This window comes from Hordeum vulgare, chromosome 7H, assembly GCF_904849725.1.
Source record: "Hordeum vulgare subsp. vulgare chromosome 7H, MorexV3_pseudomolecules_assembly, whole genome shotgun sequence".
NCBI classification, from domain to species: Eukaryota; Viridiplantae; Streptophyta; class Magnoliopsida; order Poales; family Poaceae; genus Hordeum; species Hordeum vulgare.
The window spans coordinates 58031992-58054237 of NC_058524.1; the positions used below are offsets into that span (position 1 = coordinate 58031992).

General features: G+C 41.2%; 1 protein-coding gene across 2 annotated transcripts; it reads right to left on the reverse strand.

Annotated features, from left to right (window-relative positions):
• Positions 1-430: 430 nt before the first annotated feature.
• LOC123410678 (CHD3-type chromatin-remodeling factor PICKLE) lies at positions 431-20905 on the reverse strand. Of its 2 annotated transcripts, XM_045103617.1 has the most exons (32): positions 20310-20905; positions 20167-20232; positions 16234-16368; positions 15996-16147; positions 15750-15911; positions 15213-15430; positions 15008-15103; positions 14787-14923; positions 14482-14697; positions 14288-14395; positions 13780-13830; positions 13406-13505; positions 12606-12748; positions 12420-12523; positions 11447-11585; positions 11183-11352; positions 11036-11102; positions 10812-10937; positions 9863-9972; positions 9102-9180; positions 6853-7038; positions 5106-5259; positions 4909-5011; positions 4293-4367; positions 3447-3508; positions 3300-3373; positions 2643-2773; positions 1858-1987; positions 1633-1773; positions 1423-1543; positions 963-1027; positions 431-858 (listed from the first exon to the last, which is right to left on the reverse strand). In XM_045103617.1, exons 1-32 carry the CDS (start codon positions 20679-20681, stop codon positions 571-573), a joined length of 4281 nt encoding a protein of 1426 aa, XP_044959552.1. In that variant the 5' UTR covers positions 20682-20905; the 3' UTR covers positions 431-570. The 2 variants fall into 2 exon arrangements, with proteins under 2 accessions (XP_044959552.1, XP_044959553.1); XM_045103618.1 differs by lacking the exons at positions 20167-20232; positions 20310-20905 and adding an exon at positions 19200-19651.
• Positions 20906-22246: the final 1341 nt, after the last annotated feature.

Here is a 22246-nt window from a genome sequence, read left to right on the forward strand (position 1 = left end):
AATATAAGACCTTTTAAAAAAAATACGATAGACTACATGCAGTGTAAAATAAATAAATCAACACTTTAAATTATATCTATATACATCCATATGTAGTCCCTAATGAAATATCTAGGAAGGAGGGAGTATTATTTACACGAATTTAAGATACTATTTGAAATTAAAGAATCTGAAAACACATGGTTTTAAAAGGACAGATTTTACAGAAACCACAAACGCTAATTCGCTCAAACTAGGCACTCGATGCTAAACAGCGTATCTGCGGGTTCTCAAGAAGATTTTTTTTTCCTTGCCACAGTCCTGCAATCTCAAGAGCGTGAGTAGAGTTGTGCTCTTTGCATTGCGTGAGTGGAGGAATGCGAGCTACAACCTGACAAGCAACAGAATACACCACAAACAGTGATAACCTCGCAAGAAAACAACGGAAGTGTACGGGGCAGGAAAATTTGGTATAGGGTAATCATCAGTACTGACTACTGAGTGCCTAACTTTGAGTTACAACAAGGTAAACTAGAACCAGTTTAGTAACTAAACTGAAGGGGGTTTCGATTCAGTTTTCATCCCTACACATTAACCATCGATTTCCATTTTGTCCTCCGGCTTTACAGTCGAAGGGCCGACACCATTTGCCGCCACGGCGCCTGCGTCTTGTGGAGGCTTGGCTTCTTCGACGATGGCATCTACCACTTCCTCTTTGGGGGTAGCAGCGCCGTTCTCTTGGACTCTCAAGACCCGATCAACGTCCTCACATACTTTCTCAAACTGATGGAGGCTGTTGGCTAGACTCGCGGAAGCTGCCTTGTCACCGCAGAACGAATTGAGTGCACGTGCACCGCTGTCTTCAAGCACACCACACATCTGCAAGCATAAAGACAATGGTCAGTCAAGGAAACTATAGGCTTCGGAAGGGGAATAGGCATGTCAGAGGTCGTTAGCTCATGAACACTTGGTTCATTAGGAACCTTGTTGTAAAGATGGGAAAGGTGTGCCTGGTCAGTTGAGCCATCAGAAGCCACTTCTTTGGCAGCTGGAAAGAGGGACACACTTAATGAATAAGCAATGGACATTAACTCACGGAATATACAGTAAAATGAAATGGCATCTATTCAAGTACCACCACACAATATAGCTGTAACGCAACAATAGACAGGGGAACGTCCTGAACCAAAAGAGGTAAACAGAGTTGAGTTGCCACAAATCCAGTGGCAAGGCTAAAAATTACAAACACTAGCACGAGCACCGAACAGTCAAATACAATTTATAAGTCCACCAAGAGAACTATCTATACTGCTAAGATCCCAGGCTAGTCCAAGAACACAAACGTTATAATACATGTGATAACTAAAGACAGGCGTATCTGCATAGATAAGAAAATTAAGAGAGCTGCATATCTAAGAAAATTAAGAGAGAGAAATCACTTACAGATTGGTACAAGAGGGGGAAGTTCTCTCAACACTTCACTGATATCTGGAACAGCTGGGCTATGTCCCATAGGAACATTTTGTTCAGTAAGATCATCAGGAACAGGAGTTTTCGTTTTTATCTGCAAAACCAAAAGATATGAGTTCAATAATTGCTGCACAACAAAGATTAGTCCCAGTGTATGTTTGCGACAGAGATCATGCACCATACCACAGCATATTCAATGTCCAAGCATTTTTCTAGAATATGGTATCTCTTTCTGATAAACTCAACAATCTTTCTCTGGATGTCCCTGTATTGGGATAGGCTTGTTGGGTTCACCTGCACTTCCTGTGTGCTTTCCAGATTTCCCTGATAAAAGCATGCAATTAAATAAATCAAATGGCTCACAGCCTTCTGAATTTAGTTAGGAAATTGATGTGTGCGCGCACTAACATTTGCCTCATTGTTTGACTGAGAGCCAATCAATTCATTAGCAGAAGGAAGATTAAGCTCTCGTCGAGCAGTTTCAAATAGCCCGTTATCTCTGTCATCTGATATGTATTGCCACCTGGCATACCCGTGCCTAATGAAAGAAAAACCAATATCAGTACCATAGATGCTATATTTGTACACCAGCATGTTTGTGCAAAAAAGAAACAAAAAGAAGATAAAGAATGCATTTTCCATTAATTAAAACAGAAGCAAAGCAATATTGATATATTAAAACAAGCCATTCACTTTGAGGGTCGCAAATTCCTATTTTAATTCTTAATCCAGGAGAAAAATATATACTCGTATAAGAATTGAGAAAGGAGAAAAAATGCTCCAGTTATCCGGCTAGGGACCAAACCCTCTCTCTCTGGGTAGCATGAAGTTAAGCACGCAAGCCAACTGCACCAACGACTGATTATGTTCTTCACATGAAAATAATTATACAAGCAAATTGGCCAATTAGTACAAAAATATACCAATAAATACTCCTCTGTCAAGCAACAAGTGTCTAAAACGTCTTATATTAGTTTACTTGAAACATTTAAAATAAGCATGCAGTCCGACTGGTGACTTGAGACCTCAGATGGGTTGAGCTAGGTCTCATAACATCGAGGCAAAATCCATAGTTCTTAAAGAATCAATCTAGTCGCAAAACTTGCTCAGGTCAATTGGCTAGTTACATGAGGCATATGGAAAACTGAACAAGACTTATGGTAACAAACAAGACATATAAAATGGATGCATACTTTATTAATGCTTTCAGTAACAGTAGATCATGCTCCCCTTTCCATATTCTTCCACCTGATAAGCCAGTAAATTCATACAACAAGTAGTTGGGGAAGAGTTTCAAAATTTTTCCTTGCTCCATGGCAGCCACCTGGGACCATAAAAATAGCACAATGTTCAATTGCTATCTATGTTATTGACGAGAGAATCATGTATTGAAGTAACATTATAATATAAAATCCACAACGACAAGGCATCACAGAAATCACTCAATTACCTGGCTTGCAAACTAACAATCAAGAACAGTGCTATTTCATAAATACTCCCTCCGTCCCAAAATCATAGTGTCAAAAATGATCTTACATTTTGGGACAGATATATAACGAGGTAAACTACTGAAATTTCAGTCCAAATATGCAACATGGTTTATCTGCAAGGCCTGGCATGTTTATCCTAAAAACATGATTTTGATCTTGCATGTTAAAAATCTGACAAACAAACTATATGCAATTGTAAGAATTTGAAGTGCAGTAGATGACTTTAAAAGGGGTTTATGGCAGGTGAACCAAAACCCAGGTAAAAAAAACAGACAACAGCATGACTGGAATATGGTGAGAACCAATTCACCAGGGTAAAGTAAAGCTGAGCACATAGTGCGTGATATTATGAACGTATACCTTCTCTTCCACAAGTGATATTTTGGCTAGTCTGATCAATGTCTCATCAGCACGCATTTCCTTCGGCACACCATCTACATTCATGCATATAGGGTTAAAAATAAGCATAAATGAAAATGAATGAAATTGGTACTAAGCGGCATATACCTGCATAGGTTGGTGAGTCATTTGTGTCCTCTACAAGATGGACCATGACAAGCTCAGCATATCTACAAGAACCAATATGGATAGGGTTCACATTACAGAAATAATTAAATGTGGAAACTAGAAAGAGCAAATAAGAAGAGGGAACAAAACTGGCCCAGAAGGCCAGAATACTGCTTCTTGAACAAGAACAGCCTAGGTATCCAGAAAATAATTTTTTAACACGGAATACTACAGTTAATGATCCTTGTGCCATTTTGCTCACTTTGTGCAATGGCATATGAGGTGTCGCTGATTGCAAGTAATCTTATCCAAGGATTTTGTAACATAGCTTGCAGAAGGCAAAACATCACAATATTCCATAGGAACATTAGGGCAAACATGTCTATGATCAAATTATTAAAAAAATACTTATGCTTTCTAGTACCAACATGATTACAAAAAAAAACATCAATGGCCACAGAACTACAGCACAGCTTTCTGTGATGCATGAATCCTAATACTAAAATTAAGGAACTATGCATCGTCCACCAAAACGGATACTTGAGCTTCAGACACTCATCGAAATTGACATTTCAGGCTTAAAGTTGGTATAACCATGGTTGCCAGCCGAAGAGAAATCCAGAATCACGAGACAATATATACCAAGTGGACAGAAGCCAATTCTTACATTTATCATAATTGTTTAAGATATCTCAGGCAATCCCAATGAACAAATAAGAAAGAACATTGCTGGTTTAAATAACAGGTAATTAGTCCAACTTGTGCTAGCAAGAATCCCAATTATATTCTGGCACCTGAACAAATATACTTTGTAATCAATAATACAGAGACAACAGTGGGGCATACCTCTGAATTTCCTCGACACTTTTCCCCTTCAAACGAGGAAGATACTCTTTCCAATCATAGTTCTGAAAACCATACCTGCAAAGTTTAATGGGAAAAATCAATGACCATGAAAAAAACATGCCACACATTAATGTTCTTCCACTAGTATTTATTACTGAGATTGGAAGATAAAACAGTGTTCTCAAGGCACAAATGAGGATACTTAATCTGGACCAAAAATATAGTCCCTCCGTCCCATAATGTAAGACGGTTTTTGATATTAGTGTAGTGTCAAAGAACGTCTTACATTATGGGATGGAGGGAGTACTTCTTTGGGGAACAAAGATAACTGTTAGAACGTAGAAGCAGACAACAAACAGAAAGCCATGTCATTCAAACACGTGCACAAAGGACTTAGAACTAATCCAAGCTTTGACGACATAGCATATTTTTAACATCATTAATATTCCTCAGTAAGTGGGAGGGGGGAAGGAGGAAGGAGGCTAAAACTTCAAGTTCCATCAGCATGTCACCTAAAGCAATAACAATGCTTACGTGTATGCAGTTATATAGGGTAAAGCAGTGAGTACCTTAACCTAAAGATCAGAGAAAAATTTAGTACATATTTTGAACTAACCTCATGAGTGTCTGTAGGAATTGTGTTCGTTGAACCTGATTGAATCCGTAAACTTTTAAAGCACGCCCTTCACCCTCCATCAAAGGGAGTGAATCTACATTACCTGGTGAATATGTATCGGAGGTAAAGAACAATATTTATAAGTAGAAACAAATAATAAATGATAACACAGAATATACTGTACATAATTTTATTACGTGAGTTTTTCTTAGAATACTGAGCCTTCCTCCCAGAAACATTTGCTGGTAAGCTCGTGTCATTATCTGACACATCATCATCGTAGGAGTAATCCTCGTCTTCAGAACTTAACTCATGCAGGCCAGTAATGTCATCCTCATCAGCAGCAGCCATCTATGTATGATACAAGAGAAGAAGGGCTCATTAGTCTATTTCATTAATTAATATGCATATGCACGATAATACCAATTTATTCAATACGGCATCCATATATTTGCACATTTCTCAATAGGAATTACTAGTTTGTGAAGAGCAAGAAATAAGAAAAAATCGTGGTTCGAGGTCTGAAGCAAAAGACCACCTATCAAACTAGGGAGGAAAAATACAAAAGATATGAGGTTTCAACGAAAATGAACAGGTTGGGGAGAGAGAAAGACAGAGATTGGACTCGGAGACGCTTACAGACAACCAACATCCTCAAAAGTGCAACTTCCAGCAAATGCATCTCCAGCAGGCACGCCATCGCTGCTCGTGATCTAAATCCCCTTCCTCATATGCCAAATCTAGCATGTGTTCCTGGGTTAACCAATGACCAACCACCCCCTTCCTCTCCCGACATTTCCTCTTCCTCTCTACCAAAATGAGGTTCAGCCATGCCGACAAGTAATGGGGAGGGAGCAGCTGGAAGGAGAGGGGGGCTGTAGTCAGGCCCGTCTGGTGGCTCTTCCTCCGCTAACGTCCTCCTTTCCACAGGCCATTGTCGAGGTTTTTACCCCCGCCGTAACCCACCCCTCCAGCAGCCGTGTCAAGTGGCCCCAGTCACCATCATCTTCCCTTGCCATTAGAGCCGCCGCCTTCAATGTGCGCATCAGGGCGGCGCTGTGCTGCCGGTACCGCATGTCTTGGCTGTCCAGTAGTGACGGCTGCGGGACGAGGCAAGGACAGGAGGTCAGAGGGGCAGAAAGTGGAGGACGAGAAGGCACGATGGCCACGCAGGACCGAGACGGCAGCAGCGGTAGATGAGGATGGGTGGCGGACGCTGCTGCTTGTCAGAGGGAGGAACCTCGAGAGGGTGATGAGCTGGTGGGGGTGGGCTGAAAGGGGGAGGGGGAGGGAGGAACCTCGAGAGGGTGATGAGCTGGTGGGGGTGGGCTGAAAGGGGGAGGGGGAGCAAGGTGCGCTGAGTGAGGTGGGAGGTGGAAGCTGGTCAGGGTGAAAGGAGAAGAGCGAGATGAGGACGAGCTGGTCAGGTGGGCATGACCACAAGAAGATGAACAGCGGGACGAGGTGCGAGCCAGTAGGGGGGGGGGGGGGGGTCATGACTCGTGACAAATAAAGGGAGGCCACAGAAAACGGGGTATTGGGGTATTTTAGAACAAGGAAAATGGGAGACAGAACAGAGAACAAGAAGATTACTTGATCATTTGTCAAGTGTAAAAGCTTTTTGGTATCTATTCAGAAATAAGCAGATAGAAATATAGCCGTTGCAAAAACATTGTTCTTCATAGGGTATTGTTAAAATACAGGAGTGGAATATAGTCTGTTGGAGCGTGAAGATATGGAGGGAGAATATTTCCGGACGGAGACTCCATATGGAAATATGGAGATGCTCTAGCTGCAATAACAACTGTCTACTATGTGTTCTACTTACATAGAAGTAACACCATAACCTATAAAGTTAACAACAATAAGATCTTACATAAATGCAATTTTCAGTAAGAATGCGGATCTAAAGAAAAAAAATGAGGACAAGTATAGAAAGGTTACCTGCTTGCGGCTTCTTTTTCCTTTTCCCATAGCAATCTCTTCTACTTCTTGCTCAACACATCTGTCTTTCAATAATTCTTCCCAATAGTTTGCTTTATTGGATGCGGCTTCAGCTTCAGCTTTTTTACGTGCCTCCTCTTTTGCTGCTAAAGCTTTAGCCTCGTCTATGTACTCGAAGTTCGCTACCTGGCACATAGTAACACAAGAGTTAGTGCTTATTAGCAGCATATGCCCCAAAAATCAGAATGCTAGTGAAGAAAATGTGAATGAAGCAACGGAAAGAGACATTGTGCACATTGTTTACAGGATGCTTTGGAAAGCACTGACCCGTGTAGATTTTAAAGGCAATGGCAAAACTAACATGCTGATATAATGTTCATGTATCGTGAATGCATGCCCACTTTTTAAATAAACTTAATGCATGCCCACTTTATCTCATGATGGTTTGACAACCACCAAATTTATTGACTAAAAAATAAACACTAATGGTTAATAAAATTTATATTGACCATTCTTGACTTTTCGAGACAGTTTCACCTTACATGGTAAGAATAACAATAGTCCATCCATCTCTTATCTCACCCACCAAGAAGCTCATAGTGGTTAGATGAATATTAATAAACTAAGGTGGAGAATTCATGACAGGCAGATGGCAGCTACAGTTCCTTAGGTTGGAAATAAACATATTAGTGCAAAACAGATAGAATATGGTGTGCGGCGTGTGCCATTGTCTGCTACAGTTCCTTAGGATGGGAATAAACATATTAGTGCAAAACAGATAAAATATGGTGTGCGGCATGTGCCATTGTCCAATAAGATGACCACATAAGCAAGTAACAAATAAAGAGAAGTATATATTGGTCCCTTGAGTTCTTCAAAACATCCAGGTTAAGCCTAAACCTTCAAACCATCTATTGTGCAGCACTGGACAACATCAGCAACGTAAAGCATGACAGACAGCATTTGAAGCTGTGCTCACTGTGAAGCAACAGGAGTCGGAGCAAAGCAGGGAATGCACACATTCCATGTGGAAAGGACAAAAGGTATGACAGTGGGGCGAGTAGCACATCCAACATGGAGGATAAGACAATGGTGGAGCAGCTCACCAGCGTGGAGGGCTGCAGCTAGTACCACCACTACGACGGTGATTTTCTACCTATTTGTTTGCTGTTGCTGATTTACTAGCCCGGTCTTCTCTAATTTTGTTTGCTGTGTCATGTCTTTATAAATTTCCATAGGGGAGAGGGTATTTGCATCAGCTTTATAGTTGAGTGCTAAGAGTTGAGCCATGTCATATTTCAAGGTTGAAATCAGAGAATTTGACGAGTTCAAGGGTAATGTGTACTTTTCCAGCGGACAATAAGAGCAGAGATTACAGCAAATAATTTGAAGAGAATAATCCCAAGTATTCAACAGTGCAAATTCATTTTGCACCCCTCAATTTTCTCCATGTTTGGAAAAGACCTCTGACCCAAAACTGCTAGGTATTCATTCTTATTACTGGAACTGTTTGCTTTTCCCTAGGCTGTCTTACTGGCCGTTTCACCATGCTGACTGGCACAACCCTGGCTTCAGCATGCATGACCATGTGATGAGGCATCTTAAGGAACAAGAAGCATAAACGGGACGTTGAATATGGTTACCTATGGATGCAAATATGAATACCATGTCAGTGAAACATGTACGTGTAGATGCCACATTAACCAAACCATGGTGGTCTTGGTTTTGAGGGTGTTTTGACTGGTTTTAGGATTTTAGTGTCCAAAGCGAATGGTGTTGAAGTTGAGGCCTTGAGGGTGTTTTCTGGAACTTGAAGAACTGAGTTGGGGAAAATGGACATGTTCCTAATAAAAATGAAGGGGACCCCTATGAGGCCTTGTTTGGTGCGCAGGGTTTGAGGAGGTTTGTAGGGGATTATCCCCGAGGGAATCAGAAACCCCGCGATTCCCTGCATGTCCATTTGGTGGACAGGGTTTGTGATGAGCAAACCCCTTCAATCCTCTCTAATCCCCCTCGATTTCTTCCTACCCACGCGGTTCAGAAACCTTGTCTCATGGCTCAGGGATTTGGCAATTGAGGGGATTTGAGAGGATTGGGTGGAAGGAAGGGATTCACCCAATCCTCTGAACCCCCCCCCCCCCCCCTCTCCACAATCCTCCCCAACCCCTTCGTGCCAAACAAGGCCTGAAGGGGGCCACTTATTTTGGGACCAAGGGGGTACTTATAATAATGAGATAAGACCTTGGTACCTTGAAACCTTTCAGAAATTCATCATCTTCTTCATCTTCCAAATATTCTTCCTCGTCGACTTGGTCACGGTCCAATAACCTGTGAGGCCAGTAACAAAAAATGTGTCATCCAATGCAATGCACTCTTACCACATAAGATATAGTGCAAAATACCACTAAAACATTTTACAGAAACGGAAACAATTTTCATATAGGGTTCTCGCCTGTTTGTATGTTCTCTAAAAAATGTCATGCGGGGTCTGCTTGGTCCCAATTCTGTTGTTTTGTCGTTTGGTACAGATGTTGTTTTGTCGTTTGGTACAGATGATTACGAGATCATGTGCTAGGGACTTCTGGCCCCAACCCACGTCTCTCATCTGGCAAAGCAAGATTATTTCACCTGGGACGTGCATTGATCCGGTTGTAACACCTCTGTACTAGCCTCTTAGGAGGTTATCCCTCCCTCTTTTCAATACAATGAAGCGCAAAGTCTTTTGCGTTTTCTCGAAAAAGAAAAAAAAGCAAGATTATTTTTTTTGTTCTAACAAAGGCAAAGTCTTGCCAATGGTTCACGTATACTAGCTTTGGATCCAAATGCATCCATGCTTGCGTAGAGGACAGCTCGAACGAACAATTTGCTGAATTTCTACTTGTGAAGAGGATGACTCAAAGCATTAATTGACGATTTACTACAGCGCTTGAGTATGAAATTTGGCCAGATTTCCAAACATATTCAACACTATCTACAGCATATTTATTTTCGAAATAAATAAAGTGCTTACCTATCTATTGCAGCATCGTCATAATGTATTTGGCGGGACTTTCCAGCTTCATCCTCGTCATCATCAAAAAGTTCTTTTGACCCATACCGGATAATATCATCTAACTCCTCCTGGAAAAGGACACAGATTGACGATTTTACTTCGCATTTAAAAATAGATATAACAAGTAGGGCCAGATTTCCGAAAATATTGAACACTATCTACAGCATTGATCAACACTTCACAAAGAAACTTGGGTCCATCACGGCATTGACTGATCACCCACCCCAGCTAACATATAATCTAAGCTACATGCAAAATGATTTTGAAACAAAAAAAATAAAAATTTACATGTGTCAACTAGTAACTAATAAGAAATCACACATATCACTACAGCTTCAAATCAGGTAAATCACAAGTGTATGCACCTGGTGGCCAAATCTGATACCAGTAGAAGCTAATTGATAGGTGTCGCAGAAAAACAGTTACTTGGTAAGCATAAAAAGAATTCACAGGACTACATCTAAATGGACTTGATAATCATCAATTGTAGCAACAGGTGTCAAAGCTTGTAGGCCATGTGAAATGTAACACAAGGCAATGAACGCGAGAGGAACCAGGTGCTACATGCACCATAGAGACTTTGATTCTTATCAGTCCATGCCACATCAGTAAGAGAAGATAGCACGGAATTAGTCAATGTGTGATGCCATAGACATGAAGTTGTATCTAAGTAAAACCACAAATGCTAAAAAAATGATACTCCCTCCTTTCCATAATATATGTCTTTTTAGAGATTTCACTAAAGAACTACATACGGATGTATATAGACATATTTTAAAGTGTAGATTCACTCATTTTGTTCCGTATGTAGTCCCCTAGTGAAATCGCTTAAAAGACTTATATTTAGGAACGGAGGGAGTATTTTTTAACGCATGTGAATCATTAGAATCGCAATCCACGCAGTTACCTGATTGACATTATTAGCCTTTGTGAGTCTCCCAACAACTAAGTGCTCCAGTATCATCTTTTTCTTTGTAAGCTGCATCATCCGCTCCTCGATTGTACCTCGACTAACAAGTCTATATATCATAACCTACAGGGAAGACGAGATATAGAAAAAGGCTAAGAACCGGCGCGCACACACACACACAAAAACAATTCAATAGAACATAAACAGCTTGGGTCAGATACCTTGCTAGTCTGACCTAAACGATGGGCTCTTGCCATAGCTTGTAGATCCGCATGTGGATTCCAGTCACTATATGTAAATGTAAGATATAAGTTTACAGAAGATTTCAGAATATAAACTTTGTTGTTTAAACAAGGAGATCGATTCACCTGTCGTAGATAATTACAGTATCAGCCGTTGCCAAATTTATACCAAGGCCACCAGCTCTGGTAGAAAGAAGAAAGCAAAACCTAGTAGAAGTCTTGGCATTGAAGCGATCTATTCGTATCTGCCTTTCAGCGCCACCTATCTTGCCATCAATACGTTCGTAGCTCCATTTCTAAAGCATTTGTGATGTTTAAAATATGGTACATGAGATGAATTAGCCAGCATAATAATTAACAATTGATACAACGGGAAGATAGTTAAAATACCCTGTAGCTTAAATAATCCTCCAGTAAGTCCAACATATGTTGGAACTGTGAATAGATAAGGACTCTATGACCCTGCTCTTTCAGCTTCACCATCATCTTGTCTAATAGTTGCATCTTTCCAGAAGAATCTAAAAGCCTCCTGCAAAATCAAAGAAACAGAAGTTAATTCTATAAAGAACATAAATTTCAATCAGTGGATTTACTCAGCGATGGAAGATATCTAGACTTGACCAATTAGTTTAATTAACATAGGAACAAATTGAAAGGAACATTAGGCATATAAATAACATTATATGAGCATTCTAGCAGATTATACGGAGGTTTAACTCTATCTATCTGGAACAAAAGATGACTATAAACAAGTCTATATACCTAAGCAATTGGTAAAAAAATTGCTTATATTTTTGCTGGCATATATTTTTTTTATTTGACATACTGTTACAAGATGAGTGATGCTTCACATACGAGAAATCTCGTACGGTTTTTATGATGCAGAATTGGCAGCGTTGATTGCATACGCAGGAAGCATCCTCACCATCCACTATTGGGTCGGACGAAACCGTACTGGATTCCGTCGTACGTGAAGCAATTTCGTTACAACATAGAGTACAAGTCTATGATAGATTGGATAACTCCAGCGGCGTATGTGTTCTCGTGTGCAATGAAAATATCAGATTAATAGACACCATGTCTAACAGGCATCTGTAAGCACAAATAAGTGAAATAAAAGGTCATAGTTCAGAATGTTTGTGACACTTTTTTTAAGGAAAACCTCTTGACACACTTTATTGATGATTAAACAAGATTACATCGTTCATTAGATACAAGAACAGCAATGCCGAAGCGAACTCAGAAAACTGCAAAACAAATGGAAAGAACTTTGCCCGGACAGCAGTAAATCTGAAGGAGCAACAATAGAAACTCTGGAGCACAAAGGAAAAAATCAGACTTCAACAAACAAACAAGAAAGTACCTTAAACCTTCCTCTGGGCTCGCAGGCTCAGTATCAGGTTCATCCGTCATGAATCCATGGCAACAAAGTTTGCGCAGCTCCATTACGACATTTATAAGGGAAACCTGTAATAAGACAACAATGAATTGTCAATCCAGAACATACCGATACAAACCATAAAATGGAAATTTAAACTACAACTATTACATGTCCACCACCGCGACGAGATAACACGGCGTAGTTCTTGGTGAGAATTGCCTTGTAGTATTCTTTCTGTTTGCTTGTCAGCTCGACTCGTAAAATCAGTTCCTTTTTCGGAGGAAGTTCCTTCATAACATCTTTCTTGAATCCTGTTTTGTACCACACGGGCAACAGGGTTGAAATTACATCCGTTACAAAAACTCGAACAGAATTTGATTTATATCTTACTTCCAGCAGCTTTACTTTTGAGTTTACCAAACTAATTCAACTCAGGATATACTGCACCTCATGTAACATTTGCAAAACATATGCCACAGTAACAGAAAGAGAGTGGAAGAACAACCATGCCACATCATTTCAGTATGTAATAGACAGAAATCTGATGATACACCTACTTCTACATTTCTTTTATATGTATTTATTACTCCCTACGTTCCATATTAGTTGTCGCTGATTTAGTACAACTTTGTAATAAATCAGCGACAACTAATATGGAATGGAGGGAGTGCCATTTTTGTCAGACCCTGCATATTACATGAATATGCAAAGATTGTGGATTTTCATGGTATGCATATTACATCAGAATGTGTGCAAAGATCAGCTGAAATTTCGGCACCACCATTTAGACCATTATAAACTAAAACAAAGAAACATTCTGACTCCAGATATCAATGGCAGCACAACGGTCAAGGACAATGAAAAAGGATTAAATAACTAGTGCTAAGTCTAACTGATTTGCAGATCATTTAATTGATATGAGCAAAACCATATGCCCAGCAGAAAGAAACGATCAAATGTATTCATACTCCGAAGAAGGTGTGGCTTCAGCATTCCATGGAGCTTCTCGACTTGCTTGTCTTGGTTGATATCCTTAAACTCCTCTTGGAGATCAGATATACTCCCAAACTACAAACGTAAGTGCCATAACATTACAGGATAGAAGTTTAGAACGTAACATTAAATGCAATAGGAGATTAAAAGATTGGTCAGCATATGCAAAAAAGTTAGGAAAGTGTCTATCAAGGACCACAATAAAATCAAGACAGTTTAAAATAGGACAGGCAGAATGCCTAATGGGCTAGTGTCAAAACAAAATAACAAATTTAGCATGAAAATCTTTAAGTAGACCAAACAACTTTGAAGCATAAAATGGAAGTGTCTGAGAATCTATTAATCTTACAGTTTCACCCTCGAGGAAGTGCATCAGCATGAAAAGCTCATCCAGGTTATTCTGCAGAAGAAGAAGAAAAAGACGGACAACAAATTTAGATGCAAGGATAAAGTCACAAGAAAACAATAGCATGCATCAAAAAAATCAAGTGAAAAAATAGCATGTGCAAACAAACGGGATGAAAAATGAATGTAAATGATGCGTTATTATATAGCCTGGATGATGCTATAAAATCATGTGTATATGTGAGAACAGTGTCAAGGTTCCTTGGATATTATTTAATACGCAATGTTCTGGTGCCTAACTCATGTTCACAAAACGGATATGTTCAGGCAAGTGTGCATACTCTCAAATAAACAAGGATATAGACCACAGACAATCAACGAACTGAGCTTAAACACCGAGAAACCTCTAGATAAATTGCAATTCAACAAGACTGCTAGTAGCCTTGTGCACGAACATGAAATAGTTTTAAGTGGGGGAATACAGTACGATGGTTTGAATGTAGAGCACTAACCTGAACTGGGGTCCCCGTTAAGAGAACACGATGTTCAGTATTATAATCTTTAAGTAGACCAAACAACTTTGAATCTTTGTTCTTCAAGCGGTGCCCCTCATCCACAATCTAAGATGCAACATTAACAATCGGGGACAAGTCAGTAAAAACATCAGAGTACAGATAGCCTCCACGGAATGAAGAAACAGAATTACCATGCACTCCCATTCTATAGTTTTCAGAACTGCAGAATCCATGTTAATCATCTCATAAGATGTCAAAAGGACATCAAATTTTATTCTTGACTGCTTCTTTTCATCATTAGATGAAGATGATTTATTTTTCTTCAGCTTCTTAGGATTATCTTTGGAGTAGTAAAATTCATACTTCTTGATAATGTCACGAGAAGATCCAGATCCAAAATACATAATCTGACAACAATGAGGAGAAAAGTCAGAGAAAAAATAGATCTGTCTGGAATATACAAATAATGTATTTCAAATTAGTTCAACCCACGTACAACATTCATTTGAGGTGCCCAAGTTGCGAATTCACGCTCCCAATTTCGCAAGGTTGAGAGAGGGGCAACAACTAGATGGGGACCAAACTTGTCTTCAGACACAGAGGCCAGAAAAGCAATACTTTGTATTGTTTTCCCTGCATTTTTTTGTCATCAATTTCAGAACATATAAATACAAAAATTGGTAATACTAGCATCTTTGTTATATAAAAATATCTTACCAAGACCCATCTCGTCGCCAAGGATGACACGTTTATTGATAGACCATGAATAACGTAGAAAGTTTAACCCTTCAAGCTGATAAGGGTGTAGTGTGCCTGCAATAACCAGGAAATGATTCAGAGAACGAGCACGAAGACATGTCCCATTACATCAATAGTCAACTAAATAAAAAATGAGAATAATTCATGTTTAATAGCAGCATACCACCAGTAAGAAAATTGGGGGTCCCTTCAGCATGACGCATCTCACGATAGCCACTCTTGCTCTTCTCAGTAGATTTCTTGCGCCTGGAAAGAATCTCATTGTAGCGCTCAATCTGAGGTTGAAACACTGAGATGTCAGACTCACTTTCCCATGTGCATTCATCGTATGAGAGTTCCTTCCATTTCACATAGTACTCCCTTTCACCACTAGAGTTTTTTCTGTTCACAAAAAAAAAAACAATGTTAGAAATATCAAGATATCAGTTGAGCTTTGCGGAATGGAAATGCATGGATACATGGGAGGAAGACAAAACGTGATGCGCTCAGATTACTGAGACCATCGTAAGATACCACTATGATTGTTGTCATTTGACTATGGGCAATAACATGATACATTGTGGAATAAATGTGATACTGTCCAATGACAGCTTCACAATTGGGTAACTGCCTGATCTCAGGATAAAGGCCATAAACAATAACTATGATGACTGAACCTCATTAATGCAAATTTATTAGTTTGTCAGATTAACCCACATACCTGCTAGAAAGGACCCTGTCAACAGTTGTCCATTCAGGTCTAATTGGAACAAAGTCATCGTCAGATTTATCCACCGACTCAAACTGTCTATTGAAGTTATTCAATCTAGTTTTCAACCGAGGGTGTATCTTCGCAGCATCAAAATATTCATCTTCTGACACCCTGATATATAAAGAAAGTCAAATGTTAAGAGAGGATAAACAGTAGGGAACAATTCTGCAATGAGCAGGGCAGGAAGGTAACTACCAAGTGCAGTGAATGTGTGATAATCCTTTCCATTTTATCAGATATTGCTTGACAGGTTTCTTATTTGATCCAGACTCTGAAGAACTAGTCTCTTCAGAAGCAACTTTCGTTTCGCAATCTAATATCTTCTCCATCTCTGTCAGTGGGCTTACCTGAAAATCACAGACAGCTTGCTTTGGTATACCAGCAATATCAATGGAAGGTGAAAGAAAAATGGATCAACAGAGCAAACACATACACATTCAGGGCAGCTCCACTTATCAGATGTGATATTTAGGCAAGGAACCAGACATTTCCGGTGAAATGCATATGTACATGTTGTACAAGATACAAGATTATCATTTAGCCCACATTTTCGGCAAGCATCTTCTTTCTGCACACAAAAATGAGCCAGCACTGAGTTCAAAATAAATACAGGACACCAAAAACTGGAGAAAAGGATATTTACAAACATGGAATCAAATGAATAATAGGAATCTGGAAAACGGAACATGCACCAACGGGCATTTGAAACTCCACTATGTAGAGTTGCAGACAAACTACCAAGGCAATAGTAAAATGCCAGCCAATCTCATAGTAGAGAAATTTGTCTGCAACCATGGGTGATCTCCTTGGTAGTTGCACAAATTTTACTACTATGTAGAGATCACCCAGGAGATTAACTTTGCACAAATTTCAATCCCATAGTAGTAAAATGCCAGCCAATCTCAATCTAAACTTAAAGCAACAAACCTAGATATAGCATATCTGAAAATGCAGAATAAAGTAAGCAGTAGGAACAAAAATGGAGTGGAAACTTTCCGTTTTTCCAGAGGAAAAATGGAAACGGAGAGGAAATACGAAAGCAGAAATGGAAATGGAATTTTTTATGCTAAAACGGAAACAAAAGCGGAACGGTATTTTCCGGCGGAATAGACGTGGAAACAGAACTTCCTGTTTCCGTGAATATGGAATTTCCATTTTTACTATATAGGCCTATGGCCGCTTGTAGCCCAACCACCAAACAACACACAATGAGCATAATGGATCATTTGAGGCCCAACTTCTACTACACACATGTACTCAACCAGACCCTATACGCAATTGTCCAATACTACTACAATACTATGCTAAGTTGCTAACATAATCATATTATTTTGTAGCCATGTTAACAATTCATTAAATTTGTTTGTTTTGGTGCGTATTTCTCTATGATTCAAGGGGTTCCTAAGTTCCGGTCAGAACCCACTTCTGTTTCCGTGTCCGCTCTGTATTCGCACCCATGTCCGTTTCCGGTAGTATCTGTTTCCATATTTATTTCCGGGGCTTCTGTATTCGTTTCCACTTCTGCAAAGAAGAATGAAAACAAATGTTGTAGCACCCATTTCCGTCCGTTTCCACTCCGTTTTCATCCCTAGTAACCAGCGCCATTCAACTTAATTATCATCAGAATTCTAGTACTTCAGACAGATGGACACTTGCAGTTAAATACACAAATATTTAAACTGGATGCTGAAGTATTGTTAGTTCAATTTCATTCCAACTACATAGTTTATGTTGCTTCATTCTTTTTTGTCTACCCATTGTGTCGAGGTAGTACACACATCCTGCCTGGTCATATAATGTTGAAGACATGCTTGGCATTTCAATCTTGATATCTTCTAAATAAGGATCCAACCTTCTAACTCTAACAATGTAATGGTGGCAGCAGGCCATCCACTCTGTCCCCGCCTCCACAAGGAAGGGCCCTCTTCAATGATCATGCTCATGGCTTGGTGGATTTTGAAGCGGCATCACGCAGTCACCTTCCACGGCACACAGCCCAACATCACTAGCCTACATGACACAGTCCGAGCCAAGGCCAGAACGTGGGCGAAACCATGAGCATTGGGTCTCATAGCACTACTTCTGGCGGTGCCTACTTGTAGGGAGGCTGCACTGCAAATTTGGCCATTGCCTTCTTGGGCTTGTACATAAACTTATTTTTGTAGCAGTGCATCAAGGCGCGAAGTTTTTTGCGTTCTCTAAAAAAAACTTGTGATGGACATATAAAGTAATGGCATGGTGAACAAGCAATATCGAAATATGAATTAAAAACGCGGTAACTTTGTATTCTGAACCTAAGAAAGTCGAATTAAACAGAACACACACAAAAAATTGATCCACATAGAAGACCCCAAATTAATAGTCTTCGAGTTAGCACATTAACAAGCTTCATGGTTAGCACATTAACAAGCTTCACAAAATCTTCAGAATATAGAACACCAGACCTGCCTGTTCTATACCGAAAATATATCCCGCTATTAACTAATGCTCCCTCCTACCATGACTACAGGGTCACACTCCCAAATTGGTTTGTCCACAAATACCATGCCATTTCCCGTTCCCAGCGTTTTTACCTCGAACTCTAATTGTTTTTATTGCCAATAGCCATGCATTAACTACAACAGGGGGAATGAAATCTGGGAAAAACATTAGCGCTGCATGTGTGTTTTTATTAGCTTAGCGAACGAGGGGGTTTTGACGGAAACGAGAAACTTAGTTGCCGCAGTTGTCATGTGATAAAACGTACATTACTGAGTTATTTTCCTTTCCTTGGTATCTGAGAATTTGTGCCATTGTGTACATAGAAGAAGGGAGAATATATTAATGTTGTGAAAGAATGCAGTAAACTTGCACCAAGATGTTAATTGTTAAGAAACGTCTGTGTCGTCCTTTCACTTCCAAGAGTGGCGATCTCTTGTATAGCACCGTGAGAGCCTAAAGCACCAATCCCAAACTACATATCCATCCTATTGCACAATGTCTGCCATGGCATGTACCGATTTCAGTGGTGATCTCTTGGCAACCAAAGTTTTTCATACAAAACCTAACTAGTAGTATCTAGCTGGTTAACAGGGCAAAAAAAAAGCGTAAATCCACAATTCAGTATACAAACGGTATCAAGCAAACGAATTATTCTAGCAAAATCATCCCTAAACTCTATGTAGCACCAGTCCCTCCCGCCTACCTCAGTAACCCTATTCTACACCAGATCCCCAAACCAATTCCTCCCGCCTACCAAGAGTTAAGCCATTCACAGCCTAAAACCTAATTCTCCAACTACTGGTAATCCTAACAGAAGAGCATCAATTCCCTGCTACCCACCGGCAGCTTCCAAAAACAAAAATCAGCACAAAAATTCGAATTAGGCATGATGCGAAAACGGGCCGTGATCGGCCATACCGCGTCCTCGCGCTCGATCTGCTTGACGGGGGGGTCGCCGTCCCGATCCTTCCCCTTCCCGTTCCCGCCGCGCGGCGGGAATTCGTCGTCGGACTCATCTAGTATGTAGCGGGGCCGCTTGTCCGACCGCACGCGCAGCCGCTCCACGAGGCTGCTCATCCCGCCGCCGCGAGAGAAGACACTTAGCTGCGAGGCGGGGGCGAGCTCCTGCGAAGAGCGCAGCAAGCGCCCTCACCAGTCACCACGGCGCCGACTCTAGCTCCGCCGCCTCGGAGTGGGCTAGGGTTTGGGGATTGGGATTCGGGGAGGGGCGAGCCCAAATTCGAGCGGGATTTATACCGCCGCGGGGCCTGAGCTGGAGTGCGGCGGGGGGCGCGTGAAAATGGAAGGCGGTGACGTGGGGACGCTCGGCGCGTCGCTGCGGGCGGGAGGGGCGGCGCGAGTGCGGCGAGGGGAGGGCGCGCTCTCTCTGACGCACGCGCGCGGAGGGGAGCGGGGGCGGAAGCAGTGGTAACGGCCACTGCCCAGGGAAGAAAGTCCTCGTACTGAACTAAACAGGCTTTGCAGTGTAGCCCTTCACCTGTGCCTAAAATTACCTCACGTTGCTCTAGGGGTTGGGATCCGGGCTCGATCTAACCAAGGCAGACATGGACGGTGGACTTGATTGCAAAACAAATCTGACATGTGGACTTGTTTGGAAATAAAGATCTGACCTATGGACTTGCTTGTGAAAAAATAAAGGTCTGACTTTTAGAAAAAATATATACAATTCCAATTGCATACATTGATTACAATACTAGATATCTTGTTGCCTGGTGCTAAAAGCGTGAGAGATTTGTTTGCATTAGTTGGAATGCATTGACTTGTTGCAATTTTTTGGTACACTCTATGCCTCGAAGCGTAAAAAATTACCAAAATGTTTAGAAATGTTAAAACAGGAAAGTGGTGAAAGAAAATGTTTTCTGACCTTGTGATTTGCTTTCAGATTTGATACCCGAACCCTCGGCCTTTCTGACATGGATCGATTCATCGTCTTGAAGCATACAAAAGTTACAAAATATTTATAAGAATGTTAGAACAGAAAAATGATAAAGGGAGATGTTTTCTAACCTTGTGATCTGCTTTCAGATCTGATACCCGAACGCTCGGCTTTTCTGACATAGATCTAGTCATCACCTTGCGCGTTGGTGATGACGGATTCCTCTTCGTTGGCAGTGGTGTTTGTGGGCATGGTGCATCCTTGTGCACAAAACGCTTAACGGGTGCTTCGAGATCCATGCCCCCGTTCGTTGACTTCTTCAACTGTGACCGAGTCATGACCTTTGTTGATGCCGATAGTTGTGGACATGCCCCGCCCTTGCCCTTAGTCCCACTAGCCATGGTGGTGACCTTATGTTGGTCCATCCCATGTCTTTCACCCTCCGGCGTGAGATCTTTGTTGGACTCTCCAAGCGCGTCGCGCGACTTTCGATTCGACTCCATGAGATCGCTCGTCCCCGACTTGGGGAGATTTGAGAAAACTCGAGGATAAAACGCTCCTTGGATGATTCCTCTAGATCTCCCTCATAGTGGAGATGAGGAGGCTCCCATTGCGTAGTTATGAGAGGGGTAGACAAGGCGGCGGTGTGGGGAGCTCTCACGTTGGGGATGAGGAGGCCCAGTTTACGCAGTCATGGGTGGAAGAGACGCGAGGAACCCAAAGATCTCTCTCACAAAAGGGCGCACGCGTTTGGTAGATCTAGGAGGGGTGAGCCTGCAACTGGTGGTATTTGTAACCTTGTGAGTGATGAGCTGGCGCCCGGTGGGACGCGGTTACTGAGGAGGAGAGTACTGGCGGATGGTTGTGGATAGTTGGATGTGAGGATGGTGTGAGGCTCTCTCTCTCTCTCTCTCTCTCTCTCTCTCACGCACACACTCACATTTGGCAACTCTACGAGGGGTGAGCCCTTAGTTGGGGGTATTTATACCACCCCGAGCGTGATGTGGCACTCGGGAGGAGGCGTCAAGAAAAGAAGGTAATGATGAGTGCTTTTTGGCATGTGGTTATGGATGTTTGGGCATGAGGACGTTGTCGTATGAGCACCCCCCCCCCCCAACACAAACACACAACCTTGTTTCTCGTACACTTTCGAACGCGAAAAGTGGTATAGGTAACGGGCGTTATGTGGTACTTCCATTTTCCGTCACTATTCCATACTATAAATTGCTCATAATATCACAACATTCTTATGTGTTTTTCCTCTTAATTTGCATGGTGCAATAAAAGAGGTGACTTGTTGTAAAACTGCAGAAAAGGATCCAAAAGAAGAGCATAAAAAAATTGCAGCTCAAAAAGACCACGAGGTTAGAATTTCACGAGAAGATAGCCAATGGGGGAGGGTTGATACACGGAGGCATATGTGGGGGGCATGCAACCCCACCTTGTGGCATGACCTTGGGTCATGAGCCAGGGGTGTGGGGGGGCCTATAGGACACGCATCCATCCCTCTCCGGAACCACTGGTCCTATTTTTATGCTAGAACATCACCTTGATTTTATGGGATTTTTTTTGCCACCATCTTCGGAGGGAAAACAGAGCGGGGCACCTTTTCTCTCCCGGTGGGCCGATCTGTTAGAACCTTCCCCTCCAAATTGGCGAAACTAAAGCCATCGATACCACCGACACTTTATTCTCTATGTCAATCATCATCGCCAACTCCGTCTTCACTAACAATATCTCCATCATCATCGCCAACTCCGTCTTCACTAACAATATCTCCATCATCACCTCCATCTCCATCCCCATTTCGATCTATGAACTATCACCTCAGATTTGTTGCTGAGATCACTTTCTAGTGTTAAGTACTTGCGTGAAGTTGACGCGCAATGATTATTTAGTAAAAGGTTTGTGTGTTCAGATTGTTATCCATGTGATCATTATGATGTCTCTCTGAATGGTATGTTACATTCTTGATGACCTGTGAGAAGCCCAGTTGTTAGTAACCATGTGAAATTTCATAAACTTTAATGTATTGATATTTTATTGTGATGTAATTCCCTAATGATGG

What these genes read in the sequence shown, in the direction of transcription:
- LOC123410678 (XM_045103617.1), bottom strand. Translation starts at nt 20,681, where the DNA reads ATGGAGTCGAATCGAAAGTCGCGCGACGCGCTTGGAGAGTCCAACAAA. An exon ending in GTTTAGGTCAGACTAGCAAG is followed by an intron (nt 10,938 to 11,035) that starts GTATCTGACCCA and finishes TCTTCCCTGTAG; the next exon opens with GTTATGATATATAGACTTGT. An exon ending in TCCCCCTCTTGTACCAATCT is followed by an intron (nt 1,028 to 1,422) that starts GTAAGTGATTTC and finishes CCCTCTTTCCAG; the next exon opens with CTGCCAAAGAAGTGGCTTCT.